The sequence below is a fragment of the Salmo salar genome, chromosome ssa07 (assembly GCF_905237065.1).
Source record: "Salmo salar chromosome ssa07, Ssal_v3.1, whole genome shotgun sequence".
NCBI lineage: Eukaryota > Metazoa > Chordata > Actinopteri > Salmoniformes > Salmonidae > Salmo > Salmo salar.
In genome coordinates this window covers 5,721,771-5,736,869 of record NC_059448.1, presented here as the reverse complement: position 1 = coordinate 5,736,869, position 15,099 = coordinate 5,721,771, and the positions used below count along the sequence as shown (strand labels likewise).

Genomic DNA, 15,099 nt, shown 5'->3' with positions numbered 1-15,099 from the left:
CTCCTCAGCCCATTGGACAGCCAGGCAGCCTAAAACTATCCGGAACAGGGCTATCTAGTTTACAGATAATCTTGTAAATGTATTTCTTCCAGCAGGGGTCACTATCTCTCCCAGTCTGTATCGCCGTGTAGAACTCTCTCAGTGCTAACTCTGCTATCTCCACAAACCTGTCAGGAACCTAGAGAGAGAGAGAAAGAGGAAGGAGAGAGGGAGGGGGATAGAGAGAGAGGCGGAAGGAGGGGGGTGAGAGAGAAAGAGAGAGGAGGAAGGGTGGGTGAGAGAGAGAGAAAGTAAGGAGGGGGAGGAGAGGGAGTGTGAGAGAGAGAAAGAGGAAGGAGAGAGGGAGTGAGAGAGAGAGGAGGGGGGAGGAGAGGGAGGGTGAGAGAGAGAAAGAGAGATGAGGAAGGAGGGGGGAGGAGAGGGAGAGAGAGAGAGAGAGAGGAAGGGGGAGGAGAGGGAGGGTGAGAGAAAGAGAGAGGAGGAAGGAGGTGGAGGAGAGGGAGGGTGAGAGAGAGAAGGAGGAAAGGGAGGGTGAGAGAGAAAGAGAGAGGAGGAAGGAGAGGGAGGGTGAGAGAGAGAAAGAGAGAGGAGGAAGGAGAGGGAGGGTGAGAGAGAGGCGTTCAATGTGCATGTATAAGAGAGATACACAGACAGATAGACAGCAAGTCCCTACACCCCTCACACTTACTTGGTAGTCGTTGCTCTTGTTATAATGCATGTTCAGTATGCGATAGAGCTCAGTGTCCCGGCCCAGGCGTAGGGGGGTCTCTCTGCTATCTCTCCCCAGGCAGAGTGCACCGTCGCGGGCAGCCTGCCTGGCGAAGCGCTCCATCTGGATGTAGAAGAACTCACGGAAGTTACTGAACCACTTGATGAGCTGGGAGGTCACGCAGCGGTTGAACTACAGGTGGGAAAGAGAGATGAAGAGAGAGAGGAGAGAGAGAGAAAGAGAGAGGGAAAGAGAGATGAAGAGAGAGGGAAAGAGAGAGAGGAGAGAGAGAGAGGGAAAGAGAGATGAAGAGAGAGGGAAAGAGAGAGAGAGAGAAGGAAAGAGAGATGAAGCGAGAGAGGGAGAGAGAGAGAAAGAGAGAGGGAAAGAGAGATGAAGAGAGAGGGAAAGAGAGAGAGGAGAGAGAGAGAGGGAAAGAGAGATGAAGAGAGAGGGAAAGAGAGAGAGAGAGAAGGAAAGAGAGATGAAGCGAGAGAGGGAGAGAGAGAGAAAGAGAGAGGGAAAGAGAGATGAAGAGAGAGGGAAAGAGAGAGAGGAGAGAGAGAGAGGGAAAGAGAGATGAAGAGAGAGGGAAAGAGAGAGAGAGGGAAAGAGAGATGAAGCGAGAGAGGGAGAGAGAGAGAAAGAGAGAGGGAAAGAGAGATGAAGCGAGAGAGAGAAAGAGGGAAAGAGATGAAGCAAGAGAGGAGAGAGAGAGAGAGAGGGAAAGAGAGATGAAGCGAGAGAGAGAAAGAGGGAAAGAGATGAAGCGAGAGAGGAGAGAGAGAGAGAGAGGGAAAGAGAGATGAAGCGAGAGAGAGAAAGAGGGAAAGAGATGAGAGGAGAGAGAAAGAGAGAGGGAAAGAGAGATGAAGCGAGAGAGAGAAAGAGGGAAAGAGATGAAGCGAGAGAGGAGAGAGAGAGAGAGAGAGAGAGAGGGAAAGAGAGATGAAGCGAGAGAGGAGAGAGGGAGAGAGAGAAAGAGAGAGGGAAAGAGAGATGAAGAGAGAGAGGAGAGAGAGAAAGAGAAACGAAGAGAGAGGGAGAGAGAGAGGAAGCGAGAGAGGAGAGTGAGAGAGAGTAAGAGGGAAAGAGAGATGAAGAGAGAGAGGAGAGAGGGAGAGAGAGAAAGAGAGAGGGAAAGAGAGATGAAGAGAGAGAGCAGAGAGAGAAAGAGAAACGAAGAGAGAGGGAGAGAGAGAGGAAGCGAGAGAGGAGAGTGAGAGAGAGAGAGTAAGAGGGAAAGAGAGATGAAGAGAGAGAGGAGAGAGGGAGAGAGAGAAAGAGAGATGTCCAGAGGTAACTTTGACACAGTTGTATTGTATGAGTCAGTGTTGTTGTAGTTGATTATAGTTTCACTAGAGGGCGCACTGGTACCTTGACATCAGGGAAGTACACTGACTGTACAAAATATTAGGAACTCCTGCTCTTTCTATGACAGACTGACTAGGTGAATCCAGGTGAAAGCTACGATCACTTATTGATGTCACTTCAATCAGTGTAAATGAAGGGGAGGAGACAGTTTAAAGAATGATTGTTAAACCTTGAGATATTTGAGACATGGATTGTGTTTGTGTGCCATTCAGAGGGTGAATAGGCAAGACAAAATATTTAAGTGTCTTTTAACAGGGTATGGTAGTAGGTGCCAGGTGCATTGATTTGTGTCAAGAACTACAACGCTGCTGGGGTTTTCACACTCAACAGTTTCCTGTGTCTATCAAGAATGGTCCTTCACCCAAAGGACATCCAGCCAACCTGACACAACTGCGGGAAGCATTGTAGTCCACATGGGCCGTTATCCCTGTGGAACACTTTCAACACCTTGTAGAGTCCGTGTGTGTTTGTGTAATACAATACCTTGACATCAGGGAAATAAGTCTTGAGCGTGTTAGAGCTGGGGTATCTAGCGTAGAAGAACATCAGTTTGGCTTTCTTCAGATGACAGGGAGACAAACCCTCCTGAGAGTAACCATGGTTAAGGAGTAGTATGGAGATCACACACACACACACACACACACACACACACACACACACACACACACACACACACACACACACACACACACACACACACACTTTTTCTCACTCCACTCCTCCAAAAAAAGGATATTGAACCCAGACCGAGATATATCCCAGAATCCATCCCTCCGTCCCTTCCTCCTCTCATCCCTCCATCCCTCTCATGATGATGTTGCAGCCCTCCATCCAGCCGATCCAATCCCTCCATCACAGCGAGGGGAGGGAAGGAGGGATGAGAGGAAGAGGAGGAGGAGGTGAGGTGGTGGGGGAAAGGGTTCCCCTCCATGTAAACATCAGAGTTCATAATGCCCCCTTTGTGGAGAGGGTGAAGGTGAGAGAGAGAACGAGTAAAGAGCTGTTGCATGGTGTAGTGGAGGAGGGGGATGGGGAGCAGGCAGGAGGAGGGCGGGAGGAAGGGGGAGGAGTCCTTATGACGAGAGGAGGGGGGGAGGAAGGCGGGGTGAGGCTGACAGAGAGGGGGGAAGGGGTGAGGAGGGAGAAGAGTGTTTTTAGTTGGGTTATTGGGGGGTAGAAGATTGTTTCGGCGGTTGTCGGGGCGACGGGTAATCAACGGCAACGCTTCAGATTGTTCCTGGTGGGGGTGTGGGGGCGGACCTCCGTTTGAGTGGGGAGGTTGGTCGTGTGTTGCTGAACCTCCCCCGCGTCCTCTCTCCTTCCTCTCCTCCCTCTCTCTCAGGGCTGCCCACACTCCTCCTCCGCCTCCTCCCACGTTCCTTCCCTCTCCGGGTGATGGATGAATGGATCGAGGTAGAGGGTCGTTTTGGGTGTATAGACGGAGGACCCTATCGATGACTCGAGCTACAGCGCTTCCCAGTTCCTGTTTCAAAGCTTGGGCAAACTTCTGCTCCCCTCCAAAACGCTCCCACTCCCCCCTCACCACCCCACACCCCATCCACACTGCCGCCCTCTTCAAAACCCCCTCCAAAAACACCCCACCTCCTCCGTTCACGTTCCTCTGTTCTTCACTCCTTTTCTCGTGATCCTCCGCTTTTCGGTCTTGTTTAGCGATGCCTTGGAAATGGGGAGAAGAGGGGATGAAGGGAAGAGAGAGATCGTCTATTTCTCCTACTTCTTCTTCAGTGATCCCTTTTGCCGTCTCCTCCTCCTCTTTGTTCATCTCTCCATCGCCATCCTCCTCCTGCTCTCCCCCGCTCCACCTCTTCTCCTCCTCCTGAGCGGATCTCTCTCCGAATGCTTTCCATACTTTCTCCTGCAAGTCCTTCAGTCTTCCTCTCGCCTCTTCCAACTGTTCTTTCAGCTCCTCTTTCTCCCTTTTCCTCCTCCCCTCCCGCCCTTTCTCCCTGTTCCCCCTCTCTGCACTCCTCCTCCCTTTCTCCTCCTCCTCTTCTTCCTCTAAGCCTATCTCTCCATCTCCGAAAACTAGACTCTCCAGTCTCAATCGTTTCACTCTCATTATGTCATAACTCCAGTCCGCCACTAGGGCGGCCCCACTCAGCCTCTTCCCCCCCACCCCTACCAACCGTCCACCCATCCCTTCCTCCTTCTCCCCCTCCATCCCTTCCTCTTCCCTGTTATATCTGTCTAGGTGTAATTGCCCCTTGGACCTCATGGGGGCTCCACCAGGCTGCAGCAGGTGGTGGATGAGGGGGTAGTGGGGTTGGGAGGAGGGGTTGGCTCCAGGGTAGGGTGCACCGTGCCCCCTCCAGAGGGTGTGATGTGTCTGGGGAGGTCAAGGGCGGTGGAGGGGTTAGGATACGGGTCAAAGGGAGAAATCAGGGAGGACTGACGACCAAACAGATCAGAAGGGGAATCCATGGAGTCTTCTCTTCTCCTCGTCGATGACTGTTTCTGGAAAGAGAGAAAATATTAAACTGTTTAGAAATCAAATTTGTGTTTAAAGTGATAAACCCATTGTGACTGTACCTTACACCCCATTGCGACCGTACCTTACACCCCATTGCGACTGTACCTTACACCCCATTGCGACCGTACCGTACACCCCATTGTGACCGTACCTTACACCCCATTGCGACCGTACCGTACCCCACACACACACTTACACATACACACATACACACACGCGCACACACACACACAGAGAGAGAGACAGACAAAAGAGAAAGTGACCTTTTAAATAGGATTTGAATCTAGCTATAATCCATACATTAATTCAACTAAATGTGTGGCAGTTTAACCCTACAGTGAATAGGTCACATCAGTCACCATGGTCACCATGGTAGGGGGTTACTATAATTCCGTTGCAACATTAACTATCTAATCCAACAGCCTAAAAATAGATAAATATTCAATTATTCAAATTCGATCTCTTTTCCATTTCTCTTCATAGTTGTGTTCGTTTGGGTGTCACTGACTAGGCGGATACCTATTGATCTTGGGTCCCTAAAATGGGGTAGAATTCGTCATTGTAAATAAGAATTTGTTCTTAACTGACTTGCCTAGTTAAATAAAAGGTTCAATAAAAAATATAAATACATTTAATAAAAAAGCCTGTACATTGCGATATTAATATGCAATACGTACAAATAGACTGACTGGGGAAGTGATTTCCCACAGTCAAAGTCCTGCAATATGAGCTACAATGCTAATATCAGCTACAATGCTAATATCAGTTACAATGCTAATATGAGCTACAATGCTAATATGAGGTACAATGCTAATATCTGCTACAATGCTAATATCAGCTACAATGCTAATATCAGCTACAATGCTAATATCAGCTACAATGCTAATATCAGCTACAATGCTAATATGAGCTACAATGCTAATATGAGCTACAATGATAATATCTGCTACAATGCTAATATCAGCTACAATGCTAATATCTGTGTAAACTCTTCAACGTTGTGTTCTTTGGGTGTCACTGAATTGGCTGATACTCCATTTCATGGAACCAAGATCCATGGGTAAGGCTGTACAGTACGCCCCTTTTTAACTGAATTATTTAATTTCACCTTTATTTAACCAGGTAAGCTAGTTGAGAACAAGTTCTCATTTACAACTGCGACCTGGCCAAGATAAAGCAAAGCAGTGCGACACAAAAAACACAGAGTTACACATGGAATAAACAAGCGTACAGTCAATAACACAATAGAAAAAAAGAGTCTATATACAGTTTGTGCAAATGGCGTGAGGAGGTAAGGCAATAAATAGGCCATAGTAGCGAAGTAATTACAATTTAGCAGTTTAACACTGGAGTGATAAATGAGCAGATGATGGTGTGTAAGTAGAAATACTGGTGTGCAAAAGAGCAGAAAAGTAAATAAAAACAGTATGGGGATGAGGTAGGTAGATTGGGTGGGTGGGCTATTTACAGATGGACTATGTACAGCTGCAGCGATCGGTTAGCTGCTCAGATAGCTGATGTTTAAATGCAATTCCTTAACCAAGTTAAATAAAAAGGTTAAATAAAAATAATATACAATTATTAAGTCTAATTACATCCACAGTGCGATTAACTGATTTGTCTTTTTTTTTTGTCAAATTAAATTGTGTTTTCTTTCATTCATATAGCAACATTCCAAACGTGTTATTTAGTCCGAATATGGCATGATTCCACTATTTGTATCCGTTTGCGTCAGTTTCAGTGCCGTACGTTTATTTTGAAGGCGAACCGAATATTCCACTATTGTGGCTATCTTCACATAGACCTGTGGCAGTGCTGGCCCCTGCTGAGAACGACGTATCTCCAGATTACCGGATTTCACGTGTGGATGCATGCATCGACAACTTGTCAGCTAGCTGCTACAAGTTACACATTGGTGAACGGATACATTTGCTAGCTGTTCATCTGATTGATAAAGTTGATTAAAAAAAATGCCATTTACTAGCCCGCTATCTTGAGGCTGCAGCGTAGCCTAGTGGTTAGAGTGTTGGACTAGTAACCGAAAGGTTGTAAGATCAAATCCCTGACCTGACAAGGTACAAATCTGTTGTTCTGCTCCTGAACAAGTTAACCCACTGTTCCTAGGTCGTCATTGAAAATAAGAATTTGTTCTTAACTAGGCAAGGAATTTACCTTAAATAAAAGGCAAAAAAATATATATTGTAACTTCTGGGGGAAAGCTAAAGTTAGCTTACTCCCACCATCTGTAACAGTAGCTAGGTTTCTAGAAAACAACAACTAGCTATATAACTGGAAGCTATATTTTAAAGACTAGCAGCAAGTTACTGACTATTGAACACTTTTTGTCAAACGACTTTGTTCCTCTGCCTGTTTGATGAATTGGTGACAGAAAGTTGTCCAGGAAAATGTCCCTCCTAATATCACTGCAAATAGGATTTGTTGTTTTCATATAATTTGGCTGATTAGGCTTGTGCGCATTTACAATAATGTTTCATTAGCTAACTAGCATAATGTACAAAATAAGATAAGTCTTATTCAAGTTGTTTTTGTTGCATTTCAGATGGAGTGGCATTGCTGGCTGATAGGCCAGGGCACACATTCACAAAGTATTTCAGAGTAGAAGTACTGATTTTAGGATCAGTTTTTGCCTAGACTGTCTTTGAGTGCAATTCAATTACATTGGTGGAGGTGGTGGACAAGGTGGAGGTTATCCTAGGACCTAGATAGCTATTGCTCTGGAAGAAAGCTGTCGCCCATTACCTTACAGAGCAGTCCTTTCACCCCAGAATCCCACAGCAGGGGTAGGCAACCCTGTTCCTGGAGTGCCGCGGGTACTGCAGGATTTTGGCCACGGGCTGCGTTCAGGGTGCGTTCAGTTCGCGTGATCGTTTTCTACGTTGCGTAACGGTTTGTATTGAACGACACGTTTTCCCCAAAAACGTTCTCGGAACAGAATTTGAGACGCGTTTTCTCCGTTCGGTGGGAGTGCCAGGGTGTGGCTTGAAGCAACGAGTGGTGTATTGAAAAAGGGCAGCGGTGCAATTTTAAGACCCCCACAAACCCAACCACTCCCAAGTTTTTTTTCAACTGGTCTTCAGTACAGTTTCATCAGTTGAACGTTCCATTATGTTTTGTACTGAACGCAGCCCTGACCAACTGTGCTAATTGATCAGTTCAGTGATTTCCTAAATTCAACACACACAAAAACATGAAGTGGCTGCGGCAATCCAGGCCCAGGGTTGCCTACCCGATCCTTAGAGGTATTACAGTCAATGCTTATGAACTGAATATTGTATGTGAATTTCCATATAATCAATGACACGAACCAAAAGATTGAATCGTTTCAGCAACATGTGCAGTAAACGCTAACATGTCTTTGGTGATGAAAGGTAAATGATGTATCAGGCGACTGCATGCTGTGAAACGGGCCTGGATGGTGACATCTTCAAGCTGCCTGGCTGAAGACTGTGGCCTTTAGTGGTACCCGGAAACAAGGTCCTTACCTGGGGAGTACAGCAACAGTCTCTCTGTCTCTCAGCCATTCTATCAACATGTATTGTATGTAACCATTCAAATTCATACCAACAGCTGTAGACACAAGCACTGACTTATAGTCACTTTGTCTACTTGTACCATTCTTAAATCTTGTCTGCGATATATATATATATTTTAGTTGACAAGCCTGTGTTGATGTGTCGGATATACATGAATAAAGATGTATTTACCCTGGACATGAGACCTTTTGAATCACTTATACCACAGAAGTTAGAAAACTTTTTTTTATAATAAACAATAAAAAAAACAAGTTGTTTATACAAAAAAACTTGACTGTGGCCTTTGAAAGCAGTGATAGTTGCATCCTTCCTCGAAACAGTCTGCTGACAGCTGACAACAGGGTGGTAGGTTTGTTGATGTGTTGCTCTAGAGTTCCCACAGCCCAGCAGACTCACCTGGGGACAGAGGGATGGACACATGTTAGTTTTTAATAATAGTCTCAGAGACTTGTCCAGGGAGGAGAGAGCATGAGTTTTGGAGTGAATAGAATCCAACAACTGGCCCTGGATAATATACTATGTTATCACACAGGCAGGCTGCCGCAGTGAATTATTTTATTTATTTAACCACACAAGTCAGTTAAGAACAAACTGTTATTTACAATGACAGCCTAGGAATAGTGGGTTAACTGCTTTGTTCAGGGGCAGAACGACAGAATTTTACCTTATCAGCTCGGGGATTTGATCTAGCAACCTTGCGATTACTGGCCCAACACTCTAACCGCTAGGCTACCTGCCGCCCCTACGCTCTAACCACTAGGCTACCTGCCGCCTCTACGCTCTAACCACTAGGCTACCTGCCGCCCCTACGCTCTAACCACTAGGCTACCTGCCGCCCCTACGCTCTAACCACTAGGCTACCTGCCGCCCCTACGCTCTAACCACTAGGCTACCTGCCGCCCCTACGCTCTAACCACTAGGCTACCTGCCGCCCCTACGCTCTAACCACTAGGCTACCTGCCGCCCCTACGCTCTAACCACTAGGCTACCTGCCGCCCCTACTATCTAACCACTAGGCTACCTGCCGTCCCTACACTCTAACCACTAGGCTACCTGCCTCCTCTACACTCTAACCACTAGGCTACCTGCCGCCCCTACACTCTAACCACTAGGCTACCTGCCGTCCCTACACTCTAACCACTAGGCTACCTGCCGTCCCTACACTCTAACCACTAGGCTACCTGCCGTCCCTACATTCTAACCACTAGACTACCTGCCGCCACAGTGAAGGAGGTTTACTAGGAGTACAGCTTATTTATCTGTGCTCTGGAGAGATCGCAGGTAGTGGCTCTGGAAGTCCTTGGACCAGTCTGTCTCTAGCACCTGAAGAGAGACTGATCGAGGTAGCGAGTCTCCTAGAAAGAGACCCCTGCCCTCGCACTGGGTCTCCTGCCTATTATCAAAATCAAATCAAAATGTTATTTGTCATGCGTCAAATACAAGAGGTGTAACTTCACCGTGAAATGCTTACTTACGAGCCCTTTCCCAACAATGCAAAGATAAAAAGTACTTGGCCATACGCACCACCTCCTGGTCGGATGCCAAGCAGTTGCCACACCAAGCCGTGATGCAGCCAGTCAAGATGCTCTCAATGGTGCAGCTGTATAACATTTTGAGGATCTGAGGGCCCATGCCAAATCTTTTCAGCCTCCTGAGGGGGAAGAAGCTTTGTCGTGCTCTCTTCACGACTGTGTTGGTGCGTTTGGACCATGATAGGTCCTTAGTGATGTGGACACCGAGGAACTTGTATCATGCAATATAACGGAAAACAACAATATCATGACTTACTGACAAGGGAGTGATCCATGTTCCTGCTGGAAGCAAGCCTCAACCTGGATGCAGAGAAATCTCCTGCCTTAGATACGACCATACATCTCCACTAGGCTCCAGGAAATCATTAAACGTATAGCTTGCTAAGCTACTATTTATATTATGGCACCACGTCTCATCTCACTAACAATTGCTAAGGCGAACAGCAAATTCCACTATTGTGGCTAATCCTTATTGTGGCTAGCTTCATATAGGGGACTTCTTCCATCATGCTCTTCCTTATTTGACTGTGGTTAGCTGCTGGTTTAGATGCCTGTAATTGTTGAGACCATAATTTTGCTGCCCAACTGCTTCAAAGATGGATGATGTAGAGAATTAGCCTAGCTAGCTAGCTAGCTTAATGACATCCCACTTAAATTAGGTATCCACTATGGTTTAATTCAGAAAGTAGGCTACACCTCCGAGTTACATCTGAAAGAGGGTTGGCAACAACACCTCCACACTGACTCTTAACACAGGTGCACCCCCAGGGTGTACTCCCTGTTCACCCACGACTGTGTGACTTTGCACGACTCCAACTCCATCATCTAGTCTCCATGACGACACCACGGTTGTACGCCTGATAACCAACAACGATGAGTCAGTCCATGCCCCAATCCACATCTACGAGACTGCAGTAGAGAGAATCACGTGTTTTAAGTTTCTCAGCGTCCACATCACTGAGGACTTGTCATGGATCAACAACACCACCATTCTTGTCAGGAGGTCGCAACAGCAACTCTACTTCCTAAGGGGGCTGAAGAAATTTGCCACGCCACCCCGGGTCCTCTCCAAATACTACCGCTGCACCATCGAGAGCGTTTGCATCATGGCCTGGTACGGGAATTGCTCCGTCCACAACAGCAAGGCCCTCCAGCGGGTGGTGAAGACAGCCCAGTACGTCACTGGGACGGTGCTACCACCCATCCAGGAAACGGTGCCTGAGGAAGGCACACAGCGTCATCAAGGACCACAGCCACGAGCTGTTCTCTCCTTTTACCGTCGAGCAAACGGTATCGGAGCATGAGGTCTGATACCAAAAGGCTCAGAGACAGTTTCTGTCTACAAGCCATAAGACTTGCTGAACAGTTGAACTGGACTGACTACCTGCTCTGATTCTCCACACCTTAGCACACACACGCTACCAGACTGTTATTATACTGCTCAGTTTATACACTGCCCCCCCCAATACACATGTAAATATTGGACTATAAATTGTGCCTTCCTGTATTATACTTGTGCTAAAATATTTATTATATCTACTGAGCCATTTACTTTATGTTCGTATTCTTCTCTTTTATTTAGTATTGTTGTTGCATTGTCGAGAAGGAAGCTGCAAGCATTTCATTGGACCATGTATATCCTGTAAATACGACTAATAAAACTTGAAACTTGACTAGCTAATGTGATCTAGCTAACATGAGCTAGCCAACTGCTTCTGACACATGCCACGATCCTGCTTGCTTTACATCTGACAGATATGTTGCTACGGTAGCTAGCTAAATGGTTTACGATACTTGAAGTTTAGTTCATTATCTAGCTAAATAGCTACCTAAGTGTAAAGTTTAGTCTGACTGAAAAACGCAACTAGCTAGCTACTTAAGTGTAAAATGTAGAGTCTGACTGTTAAACACAGCTAGCTAGCTAGCTACCTAAGTGTAAAATGTAGAGTCTGACTGTTAAACACAGCTAGCTAGCTAGCTACCTAAGTGTAAAATGTAGAGTCTGCTGAACCTAGCTACTATTAAAATGTAGAGTCTGACTGTTAAACACAGCTAGCTAGCTAGCTACCTAAGTGTAAAATGTAGAGTCTGACTGTAAAATGCAGCTAGCTAGCCAGCCAACTCAACGTTCAGTTGTAGCCAAGCTAGCTAGCTTGATACTCACTCAGTAACATTAGCTTACCGTGCTTTTCTGTCCAACTGGATATTCCTCTCACCGATCCCGGTCGACTCCTTCTCGCCTACTCCCGTCTCTCGGCCTTCTTCTAGGTTCAAAACTATATGGCTGTAGCCCGGTGCCTTATTGTCAAAACAAACCCACTCATAACACTGCTACCTGGTGTAGCTTGGCAACCAATGGCTCAAATAAGATTTTTGCAACGTAAGCTTAACTTCCTGAACATTCGAGACGTGTAGTCCACTTGTCATTCCAATCTCCTTTGCATTAGCGTAGCCTCTTCTGTAGCTTGTCTACTATGTGTCTGTCTATCCCTGTTCTCTCTCCTCTGCACAGGCCATACAAACGCTCCACACCGCGTGGCCGCTGCCACTCTAACCTGGTGGTCCCAGCGCGCACGACCCACGTGGAGTTCCAGGTCTCCGGCAGCCTCTGGAACTGCCGGTCTGCGGCCAACAAGGCTGAGTTCATCTCAGCCTATGCTACCCTCCAGTCCCTAGACTTCCTGGCGCTGACGGAAACATGGATTACCACAGATAACACTGCTACTCCTACTGCTCTCTCCTCGTCTGACTACGTGTTCTCGCATACCCCTAGAGCATCGAGCCAGCGGGGTGGTGGCACTGGAATCCTCATCTCTCCCAAGTGGACATTCTCTCTTTCTCCCCTGACCCATCTGTCTATCTCCTCATTTGAATTCCATGCTGTCACAGTTACCAGCCCTTTCAAGCTTAACATCCTTATCATTTATCGCCCTCCAGGTTCCCTTGGAGAGTTCATCAATGAGCTTGACGCCTTGATAAGTTCCTTTCCTGAGGATGGCTCACCTCTCACAGTTCTGGGTGACTTTAACCTCCCCACGTCTACCTTCGACTCATTCCTCTCTGCCTCCTTCTTTCCACTCCTCTCCTCTTTCGACCTCACCCTCTCACCTCCCCCCCTACTCACAAGGCAGGCAATACGCTTGACCTCATCTTTACTAGATGCTGTTCTTCCACTAATCTCATTGCAACTCCCCTCCAAGTCTCCGACCACTACCTTGTATCCTTTTCCCTCTCGCTCTCATCCAACACTTCTCACTCTGCCCCTACTCGGATGGTATTGCGCCGTCCCAACCTTCGCTCTCTCTCTCCCGCTACTCTCTCCTCTTCCATCCTATCATCTCTTCCCTCTGCTCTAACCTTCTCCAACCTATCTCCTGATTCTGCCTCCTCAACCCTCCTCTCCTCCCTCTCTGCATCCTTTGATTTCCTCTGTCCCCTATCCTCCAGGCCGGCTCGGTCCTCCCCTCCTGCTCCGTGGCTCGACGACTCACTGCGAGCTCACAGAACAGGGCTCCGGGCAGCCGAGCAGAAATGGAGGAAAACTCGCCTCCCCTGCGGACCTGGCATCCTTTCACTCCCTCCTCTCTACATTTTCCTCTTCTGTCTCTGCTGCTAAAGCCACTTTCTACCACTCTAAACTCCAAGCATCTGCCTCTAACCCTAGGAAGCTCTTTGCTACCTTCTCCTCCCTCCTGAATCCTCCTCCCCCTCCCCCCTCCTCCCTCTCTGCGGATGACTTCGTCAACCATTTTGAAAAAAGGTTGACGACATCCGATCCTCGTTTGCTAAGTCAAACGACACTGCTGGTCCTGCTCACACTGCCCTACCCTGTGCTTTGACCTCTTTCTCCCCTCTCTCTCCAGATGAAATCTCGCGTCTTGTGACGGCCGGCCGCCCAACAACCTGCCCACTTGACCCTATCCCCTCCTCTCTTCTCCAGACCATTTCCGGAGACCTTCTCCCCTACCTCACCTCGCTCATCAACTCATCCTTGACCGCTGGCTACGTCCCTTCCGTCTTCAAGAGAGCGAGAGTTGCACCCCTTCTGAAAAAAACCTACACTCGATCCCTCCGATGTCAACAACTACAGACCAGTATCCCTTCTTTCCTTTCTCTCCAAAACTCTTGAACGCGCCGTCCTTGGCCAGCTCTCTTGCTATCTCTCTCAGAATGACCTTCTTGATCCTAATCAGTCAGGTTTCAAGACTGGGCATTCAACTGAGACTGCTCTTCTCTGTGTCACGGAGGCTCTCCGCACTGCTAAAGCTAACTCTCTCTCCTCTGCTCTCATCCTTCTAGACCTATCTGCTGCCTTTGATACCGTGAACCATCAGATCCTCCTCTCCACCCTCTCCGAGCTGGGCATCTCCGGCGCCGCCCACGCTTGGATTGCGTCCTACCTGACAGGTCGCTCCTACCAGGTGGCGTGGCGAGAATCTGTCTCCGCACCACGTGCTCTCACCACTGGTGTCCCCCAGGGCTCTGTTCTTGGCCCACTCCTATTCTCGCTATACACCAAGTCACTTGGCTCTGTCATATCCTCACATGGTCTCTCATATCATTGCTATGCAGATGACACACAATTAATCTTCTCCTTCCCCCTTCTGACAACCAGGTGGCGAATCGCATCTCTGCATGTCTGGCAGACATATCAGTGTGGATGACGGATCACCACCTCAAGCTGAACCTCGGCAAGACGGAGCTGCTCTTCCTCCCGGGGAAGGACTGCCCGTTCCATGATCTCGCCATCACGGTTGACAACTCCCTTGTGTCCTCCTCCCAGAGTGCTAAGAGCCTTGGCGTGACCCTGGACAACACCCTGTCGTTCTCCACCAACATCAAGGCGGTGACCCGATCCTGTAGGTTCATGCTCTACAACATTCGCAGAGTACGACCCTGCCTCACACAGGAAGCGGAGCAGGTCCTAATCCAGGCACTTGTCATCTCCCGTCTGGATTATTGCAACTCGCTGTTGGCTGGGCTCCCTGCCTGTGCCATTAAACCCCTACAACTCATCCAGAACGCCGCAGCCCGTCTGGTGTTCAACCTTCCCAAGTTCTCTCACGTCACCCCGCTCCTCCGCTCTCTCCACTGGCTTCCAGTCGAAGCTCGCATCCGCTACAAGACCATGGTGCTTGCCTACGGAGCTGTGAGGGGAACGGCACCTCCGTACCTTCAGGCTCTGATCAGGCCCTACACCCAAACAAGGGCACTCCGTTCATCCACCTCTGGCCTGCTCGCCTCCCTACCTCTGAGGAAGCACAGTTCCCGCTCAGCCCAGTCAAAACTGTTCGCTGCTCTGGCACCCCAATGGTGGAACAAGCTCCCTCACGACGCCAGGACAGCGGAGTCAATCACCACCTTCCGGAGACACCTGAAACCCCACCTCTTCAAGGAATACCTGGGATAGGATAAAGTAATCCTTCTAACCCCCCCCCT

General features: G+C 48.1%; 1 protein-coding gene across 1 annotated transcript in view; it reads right to left on the bottom strand.

Annotated features, from left to right (window-relative positions):
- prox3 (prospero homeobox 3) overlaps window positions 1–15,099 on the bottom strand; it is a 34,218-nt gene that overhangs the window by 1,947 nt on the left and 17,172 nt on the right. The window contains 5 exon segments of the mRNA XM_045721456.1: window positions 1–178; window positions 689–901; window positions 2,567–2,674; window positions 2,820–4,371; window positions 4,374–4,558. The exon segment at window positions 1–178 is cut by the window's left edge and continues 1,947 nt beyond it. Coding sequence (XP_045577412.1) covers window positions 5–178; window positions 689–901; window positions 2,567–2,674; window positions 2,820–4,371; window positions 4,374–4,525 — 2,199 coding nt within the window. The 5' untranslated portion in view covers window positions 4,526–4,558 and the 3' untranslated portion in view covers window positions 1–4.